At 41.7% G+C, this 24,803-nt stretch overlaps 1 protein-coding gene and 1 long non-coding RNA gene across 2 annotated transcripts; one reads left to right on the plus strand and one right to left on the minus strand.

Annotated features, from left to right (window-relative positions):
* On the plus strand, positions 6,683-8,475 carry LOC109725073 (UPF0481 protein At3g47200-like). Its single transcript, XM_020254130.1, has one exon. It carries the CDS (start codon positions 6,742-6,744, stop codon positions 8,224-8,226), a length of 1,485 nt encoding a protein of 494 aa, XP_020109719.1. The 5' UTR covers positions 6,683-6,741; the 3' UTR covers positions 8,227-8,475.
* LOC109725142 lies at positions 10,427-24,539 on the minus strand. Its single transcript, XR_002220198.1, has 3 exons — positions 24,195-24,539; positions 23,868-24,082; positions 10,427-10,452 (listed from the first exon to the last, which is right to left on the minus strand). It is a non-coding gene; the product is annotated as an uncharacterized LOC109725142 (long non-coding RNA).

The following is a 24,803-nucleotide window of genomic DNA, read 5'->3' on the forward strand; positions in this document are numbered from 1 at the left end:
GATTCCGTCAGTGCCATTGGGTCCAGGATAGTCGAGCGGTTGAAAACGAGCTATTGGAAGGCTATAATCGGAGTCCGATACGCGTCGAAAGTCCACTCTACTTCTCGGCCTCTCCGGAAAACCGGAGTTACTATTCACTTAAGTCGAACTTCCGGGTCGCGTAACTTCTCCGTTTTAACTCGTTTTCTCCTGAAATTTGACGAGTACACTTATAATTATACTACACACAAGAACATCGTCAAACAAAAGGGTTTAATCAATAAATGAAATATCTCAGTTATTACAGTGAAAGAGAGAAAGAGGCTGCTGGGGGTTCTCATATTAGTGGCACATTTGCGCAGTGGCCCCTATAATGTGTGAAATTGCAAGCTGTATCAATCTTGACCCGACTCTGCTGAGGTTCTTAGATAGCCATACTCACTGCTTCCGCCCAAAAAGTGTAGTGCAACTTTCTTGCTATAAAGCTTAACACGGGCCATCTCTTGTACAACCCAATTCTTACGCTCGACCACCCTGTTCTGTTGTGGTGTGTAAGGAGTGAAGAATTCTTGTTTTATTCCTTTAGAAACACAAAAATCAATAAATTTTAAATTTATGAATTCTCTCCCTTGATCACTTCGAATGCACACAATTTTATCATTACATTCATTCATAAGATGGTGATAGATTTTAGAAAATGAATCGAAAGTATCAGCTTTCTCACACAGAAAAGCACTCCAAACAAAGCGAGTGTAGTCATCAACCACAAGAAAGATGTATCATTTTCCACCTAAGCTTTGAATTCTAGTTGGCCCCATCAAGTCTATGTGAAGTAATTCTAGACGTTTTGTTGTCCTTAAGTGATTCAAACTCTTATGTGCGCATTTAGTGTTCTCTTTGTAGTTTATCTTAGGAACTCCTCTAACTACTTTCGTCTGTATAATTTTGGATAGCTTCTTAATGTTAATGTGATCTAGTCATTCATGCCATAAAGTTTCAGTATCTAACAACGTTAGGTTACAATGTTCAGTTGAAATATAAGAAAGTATATAACAATTATTCTGTGACCTAACACCCTTAAAAAAAAAAGAATTTTCACCACCAGTCATAGTACATTCTTTAGATGAAAATTGTAAAGAGTATTCGTCATCACACAATTGACTAATGCTTATGAGATTTATCTTAAGCCCTTCTACATAAAATACATCATTCAATATAGAGCCAGCAGAGATAGTGACTGTTCTTTTTCCAACAACTTTTGAAGACCGACCATCTCCTTAGACAACAAGTCCTTTGGAAATTTTGTTTAAAGTAGTGAAATAGTTTTTATCTCCGGTCATATATCGAGAATATCCACTATCTAGATATCAAGATGAATTATCATAAGCACGTACAGAAACGTGTATGACTACGCAAGGAAAGAGCTCACCTTTGCGCACCCAAACCTTACGTATTTTCGGTTGCGTCGGCCTACTAGAGTTCGAGATTTGTTGCTTGGAGGACTTAGAGGGAATGTGCTTCTTTGGATCATCGTTCTTCGATTTCCATGCTTGCTTCATTTTGGGAGATACTTTTTGTTGAATGTTTACATGCTGTCGCTCCCGATTAGGTTTTGCAATATTCTTCTCCATCTTTTGAGTTTGTCTAGGTGGCGATTGGACTTTTGCATTTGGAACTTGTCGCCTTGAAGTAGATGATGTTTTAGCTTCTTTACTCCTTGCTTTCACCTCCTTTTGATATGCCTTATGACACCACACCGATGACAAAGCTTGTTAGCAAGTTTATTTTTATGAGAAGTAGACGTACCTTGAATCTTTGGTAGAGCTTGTTTAGGGTTTTCGTCAACGGTTTTCTGGACACGATCAATGTATGTTCATTCATAACCAAGTCCAAATTTATTCGTTTGACCAAGTCCCAACATTTTATCAAGTTTGCTAGTACCAGATGAAAATCTGTTGAGATCAAATTTGAGTTGAATAGTCATCTCAATCAATTCCATATTAGACTCTCTAGATTCATTGTACTACTTGAAATAAAGTTGATTTTATCTAAGTGAGATTTCTTTTTCTTTTCAAGCAATTTACACTTATCTAGTAATTAAAGTATCATTGGGCTTGATCAAATTATCTCTCTCTTCTTCAAAGTTCTTTGTTAATGTGGCCAACCTCTTAGTTACTTCTTCGTGTTCAAGAAGTCTTCGTTGCAACTTCTTATTGTATTTCTCCATCTTCTTCGATTCAGTCAATAGTTGATGGTAGGCGGCGGCAATGTCATCTTCTTTCGACTATTCATCTCGAATCGATCTTCGACTAGATTTTTTATGCAATGGAGATAAAGAAATAGAGTTAGTAGAAGTAGAAGGTAAACACATAAAAGGAAAGGTAGAGGCAAAAAGCAGTAGCATACATCTCCTCACCACTAGAGGTCAACTCATCGGAAGATGAATCATCCTAAGTGATAGCTTGCATAGCCTTCTTTTTCGAAGACTTCTTCTTAGGACAATCTGATGCAATGTGGCCAAAGCCCCTGCATTTATAACATTAGATTTGTCCATCTGAGTTCTTCTTCTCCTTAGAAGAACCCTCAAATTTTCTCGATTTAAAAGCTTTACTTATTTTATTCTTGGACTGCTTTGAGGATGAAGAAGGTTTGGCTGTCTAGTTTCTTTCTAAAGTTTTCACGAAACTTCTTTGTTAAAAGAGCCAACTATTTTTCAAATTCTTTCAAGGATGTGTCGTTATTCGTGTCTGGAGATGAAGTGTTCGAGTCTTCCTCTTTCGTAGATTTAAGTGCTATACCTGCACCTTTAGAAGAAGACTTGGCAGAAGATGAATTAATAGAGAAGGTCATCTCATAAGATTGTAGAGCACCAACTAATTCTTCTACTTTTAACTCATCCGGATGTTTTATTATTTCTATGGCCGCAACCTTCGGGCGAAATCTTTTGCAAAGAGTTCTTAAAATTTCTCTTACAACTTTGGGTTCCGAGATTTTCTTTCCCATGCTCGCGAATGTATTTACTATGTCTTGAAAACAAGTACTCGGTATAGGATTCGTGTTCCTGCATGCGAATTGAATCAAATTTGCTTATAAGCATTTGGAGTTTTTGAATCTTTACCAAGCTAATTCCTTCATGCATAATTTGGAAAGTGTCCCAAATCTCCTTAGCCGTTTCACACACCGAGATGCGTGAAAACTCGGATTGATTTAAAGTATTCAATAAGGCATTTATCCCTCTACCATTATAAGAAAAATCAATTTCTTCCCTAGTCCACTTAGTCCGAGGTTTGGGGACGTTAACATTATCGACCGTTTCGATAGGATGTTTCCATCCAAATTCAACGGATTACCAAACCCACTCATCAATGGCAATTAGAAAAGCTCATATGCGAACCTTCCAATAAGTATAGTTTCTGCCATCGAAAAGTAAAGGTCAATTAATGTTACCACCCTCACCCATTGTTTACAACCTATACCCGCTCTGATACCACTTGTAAGTTATAATGACCCAAAGATCTCAAAGAATAAGCATACCTAGAGAGGAGTGAATTAACAACCAACTCGATGCAATAAAATTAAGTGCGGAAAAAGTAGAGTCAACACGCCGAGATTTTTACGTGGAAAAACTCCAAGAGGAGTGAAAAACCCACAGGACTGATCACACGAAAAATCCATTAAGGAAAAGTTAGGTTACAAAATGATTTACCAAATCCTCGACTCAACTTTTACTCTAGACTCAAAGTAGATTGTCTTCGTTAGTGCACACTCGATTGAACTCCTTCAATCAATCATGCTGCGATGCCTTATAACAACGCCCCGAATCCTTGAGAGTCTACTGAATCCTCAGCCCTCACGTGAATTCCATGCGCGATCGCTCCATCCGGAGTTTGTAGAAGGATTGTTGTGGTGATTTCAATGCTTAAATACTCATAAGACATGAGGGAAAACGTTCTAAACAATTATCAACTGAATTCTTAAAAAAATATCAGGATTAAAGCCCTAACAATCAAATTGATGAAAGAAAGAAAGAAACTTGCTTTTGAAGGATGAACGAAAAGCTTCAAAACAAGTTTCTAGGGTTTTCATAAGATATTCTATCTTAGCCATGCTTTAGAAAGACTCTCATATCTTATTTATAAGCTTAAAAGACATTAGAATCAGACTAGAATTGAAAATTATGTTTTTGAACAACTCGTGACGGGTTCAGGGTCTGGACCCTCATTAGGGTTTGGACCTTGATCTTTCCCAGAGTATCAAAGTCCGAACTTTACCTTAAGGTCCGGACCCTCCCTACGTGACAGCCAGGAAGGCTTATAGTGTTCGGACCTTGCACTACGGTTCGGACCCTAAAACATAAAAATGTCCAGTTTTTGTAAATTTTATCGATTTAAACCTATTCTCATGTCTCCCAAACACTTAAATATGTGCATGAATCTCTATTACTATAAATAATCATACTTGGGAGCCATGATCTTCATAACCAAGCCGTTGCATCTTCGACCTTGATATCTTCTTCTTCAACCCTTAAAGACTCCTCACGACTCCATGAAATCTGCTAATATATTCCGTAACAAAAGAGGAATAAGCCACACAGGCTGGATAAAGGCCACACAGGCACTAAGAGAAATCACACATATCTAAACTAAATTTTCACTAATCAAAACTAGATATCAAGTCTACTTATAATAAACCAAATCATAATCCTAATTCTAATCAAATCCCCTGATTTTAGAAATTTTCCTAAAACAAATAATTCTAATTCTAATTTAAAACTTTCAAATCCATAGCTTGAATTTTGGGAATTTATTCCCTATGAAAAATTCAAAAAAATAAAAAAATCTAAAATAAATTATCAATAACAATAATTCCAAAAATTATCAAAAAGTGTCCTAACTAATTTACTTTTTTTTTTTTTTTTATCTCATCATTCACTTCTGTTGCATAAAATCTCATCCTCGAGATCAACAAGATCAATAATAGTGACGTTAGTCATCAAATATTCGGCATAATTTGGTAATATAGTCCAATGCCAGTATCTCGAATAATTTGTTGATTGTTGTGATGTAGGAAGCACAATCGGCATCTTGAAATTTAAATGGGCAGATATCTTTTGTTGAAATATAGAATATGGGATTGTCATATTTGTATTGTTGCAATGAAAGATCATGTGTCAATGGAAGAGGATGATGCATTGTCGTAGAAAAAGTTTAATTTGTGACAAGAGAGACTTCTTCGGTAGTGGTGATGGTGGTGAGATTACAAGCACTTTTATAATTTTTGGAAGAAAAGCATATCGAATAGGAAATCTTTCGACTCTGATAGAGAATCTTTCTTCTCTGATTCCAAACTAGTGCAAGTTAGATAAGAGTATGCTACAAGTGTTGCAGGGCAGAGGAAGAAAAGAGAAAAGGGTAAAGGAACAGAAAAAAAAAAAAAAAAAGAAGGAAAAATAAGCCACACGGGCTAGATACATGCTACAAGTAGTAAGAAAGATCACACAGATCTGAAATAAATTTTCATTAACCAAAACTCCCCCTCTATAATAAATATCAAGCCTCTTCATAATAAATTAAATCCTCATGCTAATCGTAATCAATTCCTATAATTTTAGAAATTTTTCTAAAACAAACAAATTTAATTCTAATTTTAAACTTTCTAATCAATATCCCTAATCTTTAAAAATTTATTCCATATAAAAAATCCCAAAAAAATTAAAATAATATAAGAATAATAATAATAATTTAAAAAATTGTAAAAAAAATTCTAATTTATTTTGTTTTGGTCGCATCAGACCTTCAAGCCCTTCCGTTTAGTAAGTAATTATTATTAGAATGTTTGATTTGATTGTTGGAGTCATCATAAATGTCTTACAATACTTGAAGAGGCTAAAAACCAAATTTCATAAAATTTCAAGCCATTCTACCGATTGATTAAGCTATCTCAAATTGGACTATTTTAAAAGTTGGTTGAATGAAGTTGCTAGTTTAATGGTCAAATATGATTTAAATAAATTGAAATTTTTTTTAGAGAATGCCCTTTAGTACCTTGATCGAGAATGATAAATTTGATTTTCAATTGAGAGCTTTTATGCTATATTTTTTAAATATGTTAAATTTATATTGCTAATTCTTCTCCTTTTAAATTTATATGTTTAATTCTTCTCCTTACATGAGGCATGTATAAGAAGTATAAAAAATTTGTGATTTTCGATTCCAAATAAATTTGTATAATCTAGATCATTTTCAAAAGTATTGATCCTCAATTCGATCACGCTAACATCACATTTGAGAAGGAATGTTCTGAATCTAAATTCTATTTAAAATATTATATTGTATTTGAAATTTTAATACAATCTATGCATCCATTAGAGCATACCAAATTTGACTATTTTCACGGCTGACTGATTAGATAGAATTGTTAGTTTTAAGGATAAATATAATTCAGATAAGTTGAAAATGTATAAAAAATTAGTTTTTAAAGTTTTCTTCATGAACAATTACTTTGATTTTCGAAGAAGATATTCTATAGTACATTTTTTTAGGTCTATCTAGTTCACTCTGTTCATTTTTCGCTCTACTTGATATATATGAAAAAAAAAAAAAAAAATCCTGCTTCGGTTGTAGACTTGGCTTTTCTCTAGATATATATTAATTACCCCTACTAAAGCATGTTCATCTTTTTAGTTATGGTTTCAAATGCAAATCATATCAGGGATCTAAACTGAAGGAAGTGCAAGATCACAATCCATTCTCGTCCCGTAAAATGGCGGAAGATCAAGGATGGGGTTTAAGTTCGGTCGCAGAAGCACCAAACGACGATTGGAAACATTGGGTGGAGAAGCAATTAGGCAGGACCGACCACAATGAGTGGCGTTGGGTGGAATTGATGGAGAAGTTTTGCGGTCAGTCAGGCCCCACCATTTTTAAGCTGGAGAGCAGACTGCAGTCTGAATACAAGATCGAGGTTGATGAACACACAGACGACCGAGATCTGCTGCCCGCGGTAAGGGCGGTGACGATAGGGCCGTACCACCGCAACTGCAAGCATCCGTTGAAATTCGACGACGACTACAAGTGGAAAGTCATTAGGTATATGGTCCGGGAACGCAGCTTCAACCCTATTAGTTTCCTTGAGGAGATGGAGAAGAAGGAGGAGATCGCCCGCAAGTGCTACGACGAGAACTTCCCCGAGCTGCAAAGTAAAGATTTTCGAGTGATGCTGATGCTCGACGGTGCCTTTATAGTGTTCGCTCTAGACGCATTCGGCAATAGAGATCTCCGCAGCGAGTACTTGATGGACTACATGGGTCTGCACATAGAGGTATGGAGAAGTATGAAGCAGATCAAGCTCGACTTTCTAATGCTCAACAACCAGATTCCGCTTTTCGCCATCGAGCAGCTGTACGCAGCCATCGGTGGATTCCCCAAGAATTTTGGCGAGGTCGTGCTGTCGTGCTTCGATGACCTTCACCCCAAGAGGAACCTGAATAGGCGCATCAAAAATTACAGCGGCGGGTACATTGAGTTCCATCATCTGCTGCATCTTTTCCACTGGTCGCGAGTACCGGAGGGGAAGTACAGAATGGACTTAGGTTTATGGTTTCCAGAGGATAAGTACGGGGAGGACGTAAGATTACAACTATATAAGAAGAACGATCTGCCGCTGTACATTCCTAGCGCCACGGAGCTGCTGAAATCTTCTACGGTTTTCCGGAAGAAGACGTTGGATTGCTTACTCGACATTACATTCGAAGACGGATTGACAGAAATAAGCGCAGAGATGAACATCCCCACCCTGCACCTTTATGATTACAGTAAGCACGTCTTCAGCAACCTCATCGCATTCGAGACGAACTACACCGGCAACGGGCGCTGCGTGACGGCCTACTCCATGTGCATGTCCCGCATCCTGCAGAACGAGGACGATGCGAAGCTGCTCAGGAGGAGAGGGATACTGGCGAGCACAAACTATAAGGATGCGGATGCGGTCAAATTCTTCGAGAACTTGATCAGCAGGCAAGTTGAGGGTCAAGTGATGCCCGACGATCTGCTGCAGCTGTGTACCAGGGTCACGGAACATCACAAGAGGCGGATCAGCAACTGCTACGGCGAGCTGAAGCTGCGGTACTTTCCAAACCCTTGGATCACCTTTTCGCTCGTCGGCGCTTTCGTACTGTTTCTTCTCTCACTCCTGCAGACCATATACACCGTGCTCGGCTATTATCAGACTATCAGGACTACTAAATAACTAAGTAGCTTGCATGGCATGGACAGCGCAAAAAACAAACCCCAAACAATTAACCAAAAGAAAAATAAAAACAAATCCCAATAAGGATTTTAGGAGGTCATCCCCCAATCCGTACGTTTGTGTGTGCGTGTTGTTGTTCCTTTCTTTGATTTTCTTGGTGTTGTTAATTGTTTCTTTCTTAATTTTCTTTGATATATCTTCGGTACAATTAATAGTGAGATTGTATGGTTGTTCGGGACAATCTTTTATCTGGACATACTCTAGTATCCTTGAATTAATAAGCTACATATAGGGTTTATTTCTCACCTAACTGCCGCGTGAAATTTTTACTAATAAATCAACCCTTACTATATAAAGACAATGGAGCTATTAATTTAACAATTTTCATCGCTTTTATAAATGGAAACCATTAATAACTAAGACCTAATCATGCTGTTAAATTTCATAAAAATTTTAACTTAACGAACTAGGTAGATAACTCAAATTATATAATTTATTACAAGTTAAGGCGTGCTGTGAATATATAAAAGAAAAATAAAGTTGAGGGGTCTGTTCCACAATTGCCTATAGGCGAGGGGGGTCTCCACAAATCTTTGCCATTCAAGTATGCGTACTCTCAGCATTACAAGAAAAAAGAACTCCTGATCAATTTTTTCCAACAATAATTATTATAACTGATAACTAGGTCAGTAATAATTTTTTGCAATAAGTAAAATTTTTGCAAATCTTTGTTATATATAAATCTCATAATAGTAAATAATGGCTAAACAATATGATTTATATTATCACAATGATACAAAAGGTTGAAATAAAATATCTTTTACAACAATTTAATTTTGTTGTAATTTAAATTGATACAATAAAACAGAATTATTATGGTGACCGATATATAAGGGTGTAAAACGGGCCGGGCGGCCCACGTGCGGGCAGGGCCAAGGCACGGCACGGGTACTGTAGAACCCGTGCCGGGTTGGCCTGCCCTGGTATTATGGGCCGTGTTGGGCAATTACCGCAGGGCCCGTCGGCCCAGCACGGCACGGCCCCTGGGCCGTGCCGAGCAGATAGTCGGCGGGCAGCACGACACTCCGGGGCAGCACGGCCCGCCCTAGGGTCTTAGGGGAGTCGGCTCCCCAACTCCCCAAGCAACATCTTGGGATCCCAAGGTATAAAAAAAAAGATGCCTAGGGCCCTAGGCTCCAGGCCCTTCTAGGGAGATGAGCCCATCTCTTATTGAATTTTCAAATTTTTAGAATTTTTTTTTTAAAAAACATTTCAAAACTTCATAAAATTTAAAATTATCTCAAAATTTTATTACTTTATAACTTTTTTAATAAATTTTATTTTTTTAGCTAACATATTAGTGGAAACAGAAAAAAGAACTATTTTATTTTTTTATTTTTTCAATAGTTTTAAACTATTTTTAAAAATTAAAAATATTAAAGGGCCGGCACGGAGCCCGGCCGAGCCCGACCCGGCACGTGCCGTCCGAGCCGGAGAGGGCTGTACTGGGTTGGGCGTCTATCAAATATGGCCTAGCACGGCCTGGACCAGATTTCATTCAGGCCGGGCGATTTTGGCCCGGGTGAATGTGGGTCACGCCGGGCCGGCACAGCCCACATTACACCCCTACTGATATATAAGCAATGTTAATAGAACGTATTGAGATGTTTGGTTTCATATAGTTTGTAAATAAAATAATTTGACAACTGCGCCGAACAATTAACATAAAATTGTAAGGCCTATAGAATTGTCACGCCCCGTGACCCGCCAATTTGGCGGAATCCGGGGACGTCGATCAGACGCCGAACGGACAGCACCTCCCCTGTCCGCCCAAGGCTCAACAAGCAATCATGTACAAGAGTTGCCCAGAATAAACTCAAATAACATACATGATTCAACGAAGCACCACAAGTGCTATACCAACAAGAGCAAGATACAAGTAAGTATACAAGTACACAAAGAGAGATAGTTCTAGCTATCACACCACATTTGACATTCAACATTTACATATAGATTTACAACTTTCTTCTCCCAAAAGGAATACATATTCTTTTCATAATATATATACATCACTAGTAACCTCACCCTCAAAGTACATAAGTCGCTCGAACCATAATACATAACCTCTCAAAACGGTGTCCGACTCTAATGCATATAGGAGGTAACTAGCTAGCTAGGGCGCTATGCCCTTACCACGGTCCTCTGCCGGTGCTCTCTCGCTAGGCCCTGCAACAAAGTGGAGTGAGAACTATATAAATATAGTTCCCAGTGGGTTCGGCCGCCGACTCCGCCGATCTTCCCACTAGGTCTAAGCAGGCATAAGCAACAGATAGATAGATAGATAGATATGACAAGAGCTGCTACATAGTAATGGAATATACACATGCTACAATGCTTCTTTAATCATGAAATGCATGAACATAACAATGATATTCTACTAATCATAATACCATGTCTCAATATACAATTGAATGAGCTACTACATAGGATGTACTCTACAACATGCAGTATGCCTCATATTCAATGAAATGCAAGAGCTACTACATAGTATGAATCTACAACATGATACTATGCCTCAACAATAAAGAATGAGCTACTACATAGTAATGTCTCTACAAATGATACTATGCCTCAAAACTGAATACATGAATGAGCTACTACATAGTATAATCTACAACATGATACTATGCCTCAATGAACAATAAATGAGCTACTACCTAGTATATGATCTACCACATGGTACTAAGCCTCAATAATCACACGAATGAACGAGCTACTACATAGTGCGTCGTGCAACTATGCCTCGATAATCAGAATGAACGAGCTACTACATAGTGCGTCGTGCAACTATGCCTCGATAATATCAAATCTCATGGCCAACCTGAAGGTTGCTACCCCAAGGCCAACCCGAAGGTTGCTACCTCGACTGACATCTCAAATCTCGCTAGTGGGGATATACCACCCGAGACCCGTCTGCGGGACAACTATGTCTGCCCCAACGCGACTACTACTCCGGAGCTCACTACTTGGGTGGAGCGACCACGCCAAGGTTACACAGACTATGTGAGTATGATCCAATCCCCACACTGGAGGATACCCTATCTACTAGGGCCACAATGCCTCAACTGCTCTAATGCCAAATGCAATATGCCACAACTAGGGAAACTCACCTATTCCCTATGCTCAATGCCATATGTGTCTCTATTACACTAGGTTTGATGCAATATGCCACAACTAGGTTATCATGCAATGTATCATGACTAGGGAACTCAACTAATTCCTATGTTCAATGCCATATGTGTCAACCACACTAGATTCTCATGCGACATGCCACTCGTCTGGATTAACATTAACTAGGTGCCACTCGTCATAGTTTAATGTTCTCAATCTCATGCATACTAGGTTCCAATGCCACTCGTCATTGTTATACTCATTGTTTACATGCCACTCGTCCAAGTTATAAGTGTTTCTATCACACTAAGTCCAATGCCACTCGTAAGCTATGTCTTTAGATACAACACTAGGTTCCTCTTTCATTTAGCATCATCGGTCTCCAATGTCATCTCCCAATCCTTATGTCCATTACATCAAGTGTCATATCATAATGCTATATCAACCATAGACACCATACAAGGAGTAGAAATGCATGTATCATCACCCTATAATGCATAAGAATATACAATATGCTATATGCAAATTAACAAAGCACTAAGATATAGGAAGAAGCTCAGTTGCTTCGGGATGGACACCCCCCACCTTTTTAATGTTACTAGGAGGCTATGATTCTGTTCTTGTGATTTTAGAAAGCTTTCGCCGCAAGCTGCGGCAATCTGTACCTCAACAAGCCCCTTCTTCAATATCTTTGCACAGGCTCGACGAATACTCAAACCAAGCGCACGAACGCATTCGTAGACCTAACAATTAGATTAGAGAGAGATCAATTTCACTCAAAACCCTTTATGTGCAGAAGCCCTCTTTTTGGAGCCCTAAATCCTCATTGTTGCAAAAAGCAACATCAAGCTATTTAATCTTGCAATAAATGAGATCAACAACCTCTAGAGCATCAATAAAACCCATTTCTAAGGTATTTAAATCTAATCCAAGCTATTCACCATGAGAGGGGTTCATAACCTTACCTATAACAAGCTTTTCCCTAAGCAAATGGAAGAAGAAGATGAAGAAGATGATAAAGCTCCTTCATCTAGCTCCAAATCTCCACCAATCCTTCTCCTTGTCCCACTTCTAGAGAGAGAGGAGAAGCTTCTAGAGAGAGAGTGTGTGTTCTTTTAGGTTTGCAAGTTGAGAGGGAGAGAGCAAATGAGCTCTCTATAGCTCATATACACTCTTATGATGTTACAAGTGCAAATAGACCCCTCAACTTCATGTTTATTGCATTGCCCCCACAAGGGCCATTTTTTGTATAGGGGACCGGTCCCTGGCAGTGAGAGACCGGTCCCCGAAGGTCCAGAATTTCAGCCTTTTGGGACTTAGCCAAATTTTCAGCTTTTTCACCGTTTCTTCTCCGTTTTCGCCCGTTTTCGCTCGTTTGACCTCCGATTCTTTTCAAATCGAACCGAGACTCTCCAAACATGTTTTCGAGCGTATTTTCATCATATTTTCATCCGCGCTAATGCCGGATTTAGTCCATGGTCCAACATAGCCTTTCGGGTCCCGTTTTCGCGCCTACGCGCTCCGAAAACGTCCGAATGCTTTCAAACTTCACCGGAGTCATTCTAATGGCTTTCCAACCAAATGCACACCATAACCTCATGATTTTAGAAGTCCGGTACCTTACAAGAATAAACAGTAGAAGTAATTAGTCAAAAGGAGGAAGAAAGGTAACAACTTTACTAGTAGAAAAGAGATAAGCGGTAGCCGCAAGGTGGAGACGGATGAGCTCGGGAAGCTGATCAGGTAGGACGGCTTCGAGTGGGGCGCCGGTCAGCTACCGGAGGAAGAGGAGGCTTGAGAAGACTAGGGCATCCTCCGAAATAGGGAAGGAGGAGGAGATCAGAGCTGAGAAGTAGATTCACCAAATCTGGAAACTGGGCGAAGCAGTAATACTTCTAAGGTTGGCAGAGCGGAGGACCACATCCCTGGATTGGGGATGAAAGGCGGATCTGCTAACCGGAGGTTGGAGGGTCGAGAGGAGGAGGCGCTCGCTAATCGTTGCCCGACCACTAAGCCTGGCGGATCGGAGGGCCGAATTCTCGGATCAGGAAAGAAAGGTGGACCCAATACCCGCAGGGTGGAGAATCGAGAGGAGGAGGCGCCCGCTAACCCACACCCGACTACTGGAGTACCTTGGACATGCCAAGCCCAACTCGAGCCCAAGCCCCACGGAATTGCGGCCCAGCCAGCCCACTCCTCAAATTTGCCACTTTGCAATATAGCCCTCATAGGATAGTTATTTTCAATTCAATATGAATCACTAGACAGTATAAGTACCGAGTTATGCTGTAAACAAAGACAGAAAATATATATGAAAGTGTGTTCTTCCCCAATTCTCTACTCTTCCCCTATCTCCACCTTTTCCTTCTCATCTTTGTACTCTCTCCATCTCTCTTTTTCTTTCCCTCTTACCTTAATTCGCAGTAGCTGGAATTATCGTTGGTGACTTGCTTGTTGGACGCCATCATCCTCCCCGCCGTCCTCGTCTCGGCAAGTTCTCATCATTGACAGGTTGCGGTTCGTCCGGGTCCTTACAAACTGGCATCAGAGCAGTACAATCGCAGGCCGTGGTAACCTGGTGCTTTCCCACAGTATTCGGCGCAACACAATTCAGTGGCAATTTATCGAACATTCGACCAGCATCTGGGAAACACTCCCACCATATAGTGTCTATAATTCAAATAGGCAGCCAATAGTGTAACGGGGTCCCAGGAAAGGGTGAAAGGCTGTTCCATCAAATTGGGACAGCGCCACTGCCTCAGCTAAGCATCGCCGGCACCCTAATTTATTTTACTGTAGCATACAACCATCCCAGAGCAGACAAAAGAGAGTAACAATAGAAGAAGAAGAAGAAAAAAAAACCAAATCAATACAAAAACCACAACAACAATTGGAAAGGAAAGCCAAAACCGATTCACATTCACGCTCGCGAGTAAAAACATGGTAGAGGGTACCCGGATGAAGGATTTAAGTGATCATATCAACGGCCTCGAAGAAAGGTTGCAACATTTAAGCACGAATCATGACGCGTGCATTAGTGGATTGGCATAGCAGCTAGTCGAATCCAGAGAAGAGGGGCAAAAGAGACACTAGGAGTTACTGAGAATGTTAGCCGCTCTTCCATCTCAACTCAAGTCCGTTCAGAACCCCACTGTTAACCTCTCTAAAGGAAGGAGCCAGGCATCAGATAGACCAGGGAATAGCAGCGCACATGTTCACATAAGAGACAACAAAGAAAAAGGGATCTTGCCAACTCCATTACCCATGCATGATATTGATGATGACTTTACACCACCGTGGCCTGCCAGACACCAAGCTCCCACACCCCAACACATACCCTATCCTAAATTAGACTTCCCACAATTCAATGGCGAAGACCCGCAAGGATGGCTAGAGAACTGTGAGCAGTATTTCGATCTTTACCAAATTCCTAAGCGCCAATGGCTAAGTATGGCAACTATGCACATCACAGGGAAGGCGCGGGTATGGAAGCAAGGGTATTTATTAACAGGCCGGGGGTCAGTTTGGGAGAATTCTCGGAAGCAGTATGCAAGAGGTTGCGGATGTCGGAGAACGCTACCTCGTTCGCGAATTCAGCAACCACAAACAAATCGGATCTATTGACAAATACCAGAGAAGTTTGAAGAATTGAGGTCACAAATGCTACACTATAACCCACATTTGGAAGAAGAATTTTTCATAGCATGTTATACAAATGGACCGAAGGAGGAGTTGGTACCATTTATGGACATATCACACTCCACTACTTTGGAGGATGCCTATGGGCACGCCAAGCTTCATGATCGAGCTATCTTCGTGATGCAAAGAAAGAGTCGACCAGTTAGTAAAGGGCCAGGCAAAGGATATCAAGTGTTCACTAATCCCGGGAGCACAGTAGCGCCAGCAGCATACAAGCCGCGAGAAGTCAACATGGCCCGAGCTCAGGGTCTAATTGGGGGAACCAGCCAATCCTTTCACGAGCACAAAAGGTTAATGGAGCAACGAAGGGCTGCGGGACAATGCTTCAAGTGCGGCAAAAAATACCACCCAGGGCACCAGTGTAAAAACAAATCCTTATTTAGTATGACGGCTGAGGATAATGTGCTAGAAGTATATGACGAGGATTGCTTGGGAGAAGAGGAGGAAACAGATGATGAAGAAGAAGAATATGTGAATCTGATAGCTGGGGAAGCTGAGGAAGTGGCATTGTCTTTCAACGCGCTGAATGGAGAAAATTTGCAACAAACCCTACAGATCCAAGGCAAAGTCGGGAGCAAGATACTTAAAATACTGGTGGACACAGGGAGCACACATAGCTTCCTGGATTTTAGAGTGGCGAGGGAGGTTAAGGCAAAGATAAAATCAGCAACTCCCCTGTTAGTCACAGTCGCTAACGGCCATAAAATTATGAGCAAGCTAAGGTGCCGAGGATTCACATGGAACATGAATGGCCGACATTATAAGGCTCACTTGAGGATAATCCGACTCGAGGGCTCTAGTGTGGTGTAGGGCATAGATTGGTTAAGGGCTTATGGCAAGGTCACATTCGATTACACGAAAAACACAATGTCGCTCAACAAGGATGGGCAACAGCTAGTGCTAAAGGGCTTGACAGAAGGGTCTAAGTTAAAAATGCTCACAGCTAAGAAGTGGCGCCAAGGTTGTCACGCCCCGAAACCCACCTGTTTGGTCGTATTTGAACACGCCAACAGAGCGCCGAACGGACAGAGTCTCCCCTGTACGTCCTAGGCGTCACAATCCATATAATGCGCAAGGTTCCAACCAGGAACAGATTGCATACAAAGATTTCATAAGAAAGGTATCAATAACAGAAAACAACTAAGTTATTACAAGCATTCACATCACATGTGTAATATATCGAAACTTGGTAGAGAATATCGAACTTTAATCAAATTGACCAAAGTGTGCGAAAGAAATAGTTGGACAAAGTCTAAATGACATTCCAACAAGGTTGGAAGAGTTAAAGTTGAGTTCCAAGAGAGTCCGAAAGGTTTTAGCATTGCTCGGTGTGAATTGGAGTCGAAACAATGCAAATTGAACTCTGGGGCCCTGTGTACCGGTGACAGCCCTGATGCGTACCGGTACTAGGCAGTCAACCCGAGAACAGTAGCTCTCGGATTTGGCCTCTGCGGTGCGGCATACCGGTGACACCCCTGGCGCGTACCGGTACCCCGCAGCAACCCGAGAACAGCCAGCTCTCAGGTTGGACAGTTTAACAGGGGGCGTACCGGTGACACTCACCCGGGTAGCGATACGAAGTGCCCCTCGCAGTAGACTTTGGTCTGCTGCAAATATAAAAATTGGGAGGGTCTAAATGCAAATGTAGCAGTTTATAAAAGACCCCACATCCCTCCTCTATTGTTCATAGCCAACAACACTCTCCTCTCTCTCATTTCTCTCCCTCCCTCTCTCTAGAAGCTCTCCCAAGGTGGATTGGAGAAGTTGGAGAAGGATTTGAAGGAGATTTTTGGAGGTTTAGAAGATCTAGAGCTCTCCTACAAGGTGGACCATGGTGAGCTTTCGGGCTAAGGTGAGGTTTCATACAAGATAGATGTTAGGGCTTGATTTTATGCCCTAAATCTTTTGATTTTGAGTTTCTTGCAAGATTAAAAATCTTGTTGAAGCCATGGAGTCCATGAAAGCCCATGTTTCTCCATGAGCTCTTATGGTGGATTTCTAGGGTTTGCTTTAGATGCCCTAAGAATAGTTTAAATGGTTCTATATGAGTTTTTAGATGATGATCAAGCTTACTTTTGCTTGTTTTAGAGATCAAAATAGTGTATTGGGCAAATGACATTGTCAGGGCACCGAAATTGGGGCTTTTATCGTGAAGTGGCTTTAAGGCAAATTGACCTTATAGAAATCAAATTGGGGATATTTCTAACTCGTTGGTGAACTCGGTTCGCCAATCCGACGAGTCTACATAAAGTTATTGGAAAAAAAGTCTAATTTGGCTTTGTTTTGCCGCAGGCGAGAGAATAGGCGCCCAAAAATCACGAGATTTGAACCGTAGCACCTATACAACCATACGAGGTGGGTGGTGCTTTCCGAAATCGATGGATTTTCTTTTATATCTAATGTGTCATTTTTTAGCATATGTGACTATAGCTTTTCATGCATATTACGGTGATTGAGAGTCTATTGTTGCATGTTGTGAGCACAAATGCATTTGAGATGATTGTAAACTAATGAGAACTTGTAAACCCTAAGTTTGCATGAAAAATGACAAGAACCTAGAAAAGGGCAAAGAACCTAGATGAGGTAAAGAACAAAATGACATTGACATGTGAATTATGTGGCATTAGTGAATGCATTGAATGCTAGAGATGAACTCCGAAAGGGTGGCATTAAAGAGTCATGAATGCTAGTGTTAAAAGAATGGCATTAATGAGTATTAAATGCTAGAAAAAACACTTAGTGTGTGTGGCACAATGGAAGTTAAAGAATGCAAATAGAGTGAAAAAGTGACATTATCACATAACAACCTTATAGTTAAGGGTCATATGAGTATTGCATCCTTATAGTTAAGGATTGGATTGGAACTTGAAATCCTTATAGTTAAGGGTTGATTATACTCACCTATAAGTCTTTGCTCGGAGGGTGGTAGCTCCCCCTCGAGCAATGAGCTCCGGAGTTATCATCACTGGAAAGGAGTATTCCCAGAAGACAGTCCCGTCGGGAGGCAGCTGAGGGCCCCGACAAGAAGGGATTTGAGCTAGTGAGTCTATTGAGGGCAAAACCTACGGGTTAGCCAAGAAATTGAGCAATGGAATTGTGATCTTGCATTCATCATGAGCATTCTATTTGAGCATTGAGCATATCATTGATATACATTGTTTAGGCATATTAGCTGCATTTGTATAGTTAGTTACTATCTCCCTATTCTTCTATTATGCCTGATTTAGACCTAGTGGGAAAGTCGGCGAGGTCGGCGGCCGAACCCACTAAGAACTTTGTTGTAGTTCTCACCCCACTATTTCCACAGAGCCGGGACCGAGTGAGCCAGCCGACGATCGCAGTAAAAGTATCGTGCCATAGACAGGGACCACCCGAGATGTTTTTCATATTGTTTAGTTGCATATCCTTTACATATCATCTTTTGTACTTGATGATTATAGATATACTTGAAGATGTTTAAATGTTGTTAAATGTAAAAGTTCTATTTTGGGGAACATGTGATGTAGAAAGAAATGATGCAAAGAATGTAAAAGAATCTACAAGTTGAATGCATGTATGTGGTTAAAAGTTAATCATGTTACTTGTATGATTGTTTAGTTTAGTACTTTCACTTTGGCTGCTGCTTGCCCTCGTGCAAACCAAGTATATTTAAGTTTTCGCTGTGCAATTTATATACTTGCTCTGTACTTGTTGTTAAGTCTTGGGCGGACAGGGGAGGTGCTGTCCGTTCGGCGTCTGTTCAACGTGCCTGAACCGACCAAATAGGTCCGGCGTCGGGGCGTGACAATGTGCTTTTTACATATTACATTTAACTTCTAAAATACAATCATTTGTTATTACAACTTTGTTTCCTTTCTTTTCTATACCCCTAGCTAGCCAACTTGGGGTACCGCTATCTCTGGTCTCAGTGGTAGGGCGCTATCTATGGTGCTACGTCCTTTCCTCGCGCCGCCGCGCTGCTCACGTGTGGACCTGAAAAATCCCGAACAATGTGGGGTGAGAACTATTATCCATAGTTCCCAGTGGGTACGGCCACCTAAGGGAAAAGCTCGACCACCAGGTCCAAAGGAGGCAACAAAGCAAATTAGTCCAACAGATATATATGTCATCATATAAATTATGCAACTAACAGCTATCAATCACAATATGCAGCAATGCAAATCATGCAACCAATACGAGTAAATCTACTGATTCTACTTTCTATTCCACAATTTATACCTCTTGCGATTTTACATCATTGGCCATTTGCTTCTGAGGTTCATCTACCTTAGCCAAGCTAACCACCCAACTCGATCTCGAGTCAATTATCCGCGGAATACCGCTCATATCCAGGTTTGAGGAGAAGGACGTCTCACATGCACCTTAGCCTTAAATCCACTCAACTGGGATTCCAAATCCACTTAGCTGGGATTCATCCACAGCTCATAATGCATGCCACTCATATGCTTGTCACCCAATCTCACTGGCTAACCGTAAGGTTAAGCCCCGACTCACAGCCAAATCCCATAGGTGAGGAGACCCAACCGCTGCGCACACTCGAGACCGTTTGCTAGGTAGGTACGTTAACCCATTGTGTGATAACTTCGGAGCTCACTGCTTAGGTGGAGCGACCACCACCAAGCTCAAAACAGACTAAGTGAGTATGATCCAATCCTCTCAACTCGAGGATACCCTACCAACTAGGGATAACAACAAACTCGGAAAATCCACCAATCCCAATATTCATGTCACAAGTGTCACTACTATACTAGTTCCAAATGCCACTCTTTTATGTCATTTACTTGTTCAAGTTCACCACTTATTTTTTAGCACTATAGGATTCCATGTCAATACCCAATCCTCATGCATCCACTAAATCATGTATACAACTCACAATTTCTATTTTTACCATGGAAGCATGAAAGGAATTGAATTACATCTAACCACATATCCTACAATGCATGATATCAACATATATACTCAATGACACTAGGTTCAATGTCGAATCATTTATTTTCTATCCTAGTTGTCCACGTCTAGGATTCATAATTTTCATGCCACACTTGTCGAGTTCTCTAATCTTCCTAGAGTTTATCGACCTAAGTTCAACATTCATGTCTAGGCATACATATATATACATCCTATATGTTCCACATGCCTATATCGTCATCATCATCCAATGGTAGGTAACATCATCTAGCAAAATATGATTCATGCATTCATATTAATCACATATAACCTACCATTACATATACATGCATCAATAACAAAACCGTACTTCACTTCGGCATGGAAGCGACCTAGTCACTTCGGTGAAGCACAACCCACCTCACAATACTCTCCGATTGCTTGTCGACACTTGCAATCGGGCTCCCGCGGCACACGTTGTCTGATTCTGCTTGAACTCACAATCGACCACCGAACACTCACTAATCCGCAACCTAGAGTTGTCTGGGCTCTCCTCTAACCTTAAATTAGAGAACCATAGGGTCAATTAGGTTCAAAACCCATAAACCCCAATACCCCCATTTCAAACCCTAATTCCTCCTTTCTCCTAAACAATCTCGAAATTTATGGAGAAACATGCTTAAAATCATGTAGGGTTCATTAGATCATCATTTATAAAGGATTTACTCAAAACCCTAAACTTTTCACCAAATATGAACCTCGAGTCGAAAGTGTCCGGCGCTACCAAGCGCCCAAGGGTTTGATCCACCACTCCCAACGCGTTCCCGAGCTCGCTCTCCACCAAAACCCCAAGTTTGGAAGAGAGATCTAGAGAAGAAAAGAGAGGAAGCTAGAGAGAGAAAGAAGAGCTTCTCTCTCTCTCTACCATACATATGTGTGTGGGTGTGTTTGTGTTTGGCTGAGGGAGAAGGGAGAAGAAGGGTCACCTTTAAAAGCCCCACCTCCCAAATTACCAAAATGCCCTCAACCTGGGCAATTTTCGGGTGCGGGGTCCGGACCTTGGCTTTAGGGTCCGGACCCCGTAGGTCCCCAGAGCCCAAAAACAGCATTTTTCGAAAAATCCACGTTTTCGCTCCTTGAGCCCCGAATCCACTTCCAACTATTCCAAAACCTTCAAAACACATTTTTGAGTATGTTTATATCATCTTTTCACTTACACTTTGTCGGATTTAGGCCAAAATCCAACATAGCTTTTCAAGTTCCGTTTTCGTGCCCAACTCGCAACGAAAATCGTTTTCGTGCCCAACTCACAATGTAAACACTCGAATGCTCCTGAACTTCACCGGAACTATTTAAATAGCTTCTCAAGCTAGTCCCCACTAAAAATTCATTGTTGCAGAAGTTCGGTATATTACAAAGGTTGTCAGTAAGGAGTGTGCTGTACCATAGCAAAAATCACTCAAATCAGCGAAAGAGAAAAGCAGATAGTACCCAAGAAGATTCGAGAATTATTGCAGCAATACGAAAATGTGTTTAGAGAGCCGAAAAGATTGCCCCTTGGCAAGAAGACAAGATCACAAAATACCATTATAAGAGAACAACTAGCCGATCAACCTAAGGCCATATCGCTATATTTATGAGCAAAAGAACGAGACAGAGAGACAAATCAAGGAGATGTTGGAGTTAGCCATTTTACAGCCTAGCACGAGCCCGTACACGTCCCCCGTACTGCTCATTAAAAAAAAAGACAACTCTTGGAAGTTCTGTGTGGACTACCGACTGTTAAACAAATCCACGGTGAAAGATCAGCATCCAATACCAGTTATTGACGATCTGTTGGACGAATTGGGACGGTTGACTTATTTCTCCAAGATTGACCTAAGAGCCGTGTACCATCAAATCAGAATGAACCCAGGAGACGTTTATAAAACAGCGTTCCGAACTCAGTTTGGGCACTACGAGTTCCTAGTGATGCCTTTCGGGCTAACGAATGTCCCGGCCACCTTTTAGTCAATAATAAATGACGTCTTCGCGGAATATCTTCAGAAATTCGTGCTCGTCTTCTTTGATGATATATTGATATATAGTAAAGGCCTCGAAGACCACAAGAAACACTTGGGTAAAGTGTTGGAAACCCTTCGAAAACATAAATATATGCAAAGAAATCCAAGTGCTACTTCGGCCAACGAAAGGTGGAGTACTTGGTTTACATCATTACTCTGGAAGGAGTAGCACCGATCCAAAGAAGGTGGAGGCGATGGTCAATTGGCCGACGCCAACCTCACTTAAGGGCTTATGGGGGTTTCTCGGCATCATGGGGTATTACAGGAGGTTTATCGAAGGATATGGAAAGCTAAGTAAACCCTTGACCAAGCTATTAAAAAGGATCAATTCAAGTGGAGACCGGAAGCGCAAGCAGCATCTGAGAATTTGAAGGAGATCATGACTCAAGCACCGGTGTTGGCGATGCCCAACAATACCAAACCCTTCGTGGTAGAGGTAGATGTGAGTGGGCAGGGAATAAGGACGATGCTGTCACAAGAAGGAAGATCCATAGCCTACATTAGCAACGCCATTAACCAGCGGAACCTGGGGTTGTTAACCTACGAAAAAGAGTTCCTAACAATACTGTTAGCAGTTCAGAAGTGGAAGCACTACCTCAGCCTGAGGCAGTTCATAATCAAGACGGATCACCAAGGCCTCAAACACTTGTTGGAGCAAAAGATTACTACGGCCGTCCAACAAAAAAGGATGGTACTGCTTATGGGACTCGATTACCTAATACACGGCGGATTCGTTGTCTAAGAGGGGGTTTGAAGAAGGAAACACAGTGGCTGTCACTGCCGTGATACCCAGCTGGGTATCCGAGGTCGCTGCAAGCTACAAGGGTGACGAGAAGTGTAACCAGATCATTACCGAGCTGTTGATTAAACCTGAATAGCAATCAAAGTATACCTACGCCCGAGGGCTACTAAGATACAAGGGAAGGCTCTATATGGGTAGTCAAGGTAGTGTCAAGAAGAAGATATTGCAGGAGCTACACTCCTCGGCCTTGGGGGTCCATTCGGGGGCTCACCACACCTACAAAAGGGTGAAACAATACTTCTACTGGCTAGGCCTCAAGCAAGATGTGAAAAATTACACAAAAAATTGCACAATTTGCATTCAGAACAAGGTGGATAACCAACCCTATGCGGGGTTACTACAACCACTGCCTGTACCTACTCGATCGTGGTAGGAGATCACTATGGATTTTATTGAAGCCCTACCGAAATCTGAAGGCAAGGACACTGTACTGGTGGTGATAGATCGACTCACAAAGTATGCCCACTTCATCTCTTTAACTCACCCCTTCACGGCAGCCCACGTCGTGAGGGCCTTCCTCGATACAGTCTATAAACTGCATGGGTTGCCCAGGACGATACTGACGGACCGAGAAAATGTGTTTACAAGTCAAATTTGGCAAGAGATGTTTAAATTGCTAAGGGTAAAGCTGCTAATGAGTACTACCTACCACCCGCAAACAGATGGCCAGTGCCTCAAGACTCAACAGGTACCTCGAGACCTACCTCCGATGCATGTGTTCCCATCAACCACAGAAATGACACAAATGGCTGAGTATGGCAGAATGGTGGTATAACACAAATTACCATAGTTCATTGAGGACAACACCTTACCAGGCACTCTACGAACACCCGCCGCCAAACGAACTGGTCATTAATCTAGGAATGGACACATCACCTATAGTGCAAGAGTGGGGAAGGGAACAGGAGAGGATGATCCGATTGCTCAAGGAGAAGCCACTACAAGCCCAAAACAGCATGAAACAGAATGCGAATAAAAGGAGGATAAATAAAGAGTACCAAGTAGGGGAGTATGTATACCTCAAGCTACAGCCCTACCGCCAGGTGGGTGTAGCCGTCCGACGAAATCTGAAGCTCTCCGCACGATACTATGGACCTTTTGAGATCATAGAGAAAATCGGGCAAGTAGCGTATCGGCTACGGCTACTGGAAGGATCCAGGATCCACCCGGTGTTCCATGTCTCGCTTCTCAATAGAAGCCCCTCAGTGAACTCGCAGGTGACACCGATGGTGCCCTTGGTCAGAAAAGAGGGACAACTGTTAGCGCGACCAGAGAAAATATTGGAAAGGCGAGTAGTGAATCAAGGAAACCGAGCAGTTAGCCTAGTATTGGTGAAATGGGAAAACCTGGACAAAGGAGCAGCCACCTGGGAGGATTACTGGTTTCTCAAGTCCCAGTTCCCAGACGTCGACTCGGAGCCTGATCCATGAGGCCACGGATCTTCTGAAGCGGAGGGGAGCAGTAAGACCTATAGAATAAACAATAGAAGTAATTAGTCAAAAGGGGGAAGAAAGGTGACAACTTTACTAGTAGAAAAGAGATAAGCAGCAGCTGCAAGGTGGAGAGGGGTGAGCTCGGGAAGCTGATCAGGTAGGAAGACTTCGAGTGGGGCGCCGATCAGCTACCGGAGGAAGAGGAGGCTTGAGGTAACTAAGGTATCCTCCGAAATAAGGAAGGAAGAGGAGATCAGAGCTAAGAAGTAGATCCACCGAATCTAGAAACTAGGCAAAATAGTAATATTTCTGCGGTTGGCAGAGCGGAGGACCACATCCCTAGATCGAGGACGAAAGGCGGACCCGCTACCCACAAGTTGGAGGGTCGAGAGGAGGAGGCGCCCGCTAATCCTCGCCCGACCACTAAGCCTGGCGAATCAGAGGGCCGAATTCCTGGATCGGGGAAGAAAGGTAGACCCAATACCCGCAGGGTGGAGGATCGAGAGGAGGAGGCGCTCGCTA

The sequence above is a fragment of the Ananas comosus genome, linkage group 19, assembly GCF_001540865.1.
Source record: "Ananas comosus cultivar F153 linkage group 19, ASM154086v1, whole genome shotgun sequence".
Classification (NCBI taxonomy): Eukaryota; Viridiplantae; Streptophyta; class Magnoliopsida; order Poales; family Bromeliaceae; genus Ananas; species Ananas comosus.

What these genes read in the sequence shown, in the direction of transcription:
- LOC109725073 (XM_020254130.1), top strand. Translation starts at nt 6,742, where the DNA reads ATGGCGGAAGATCAAGGATGGGGTTTAAGTTCGGTCGCAGAAGCACCA.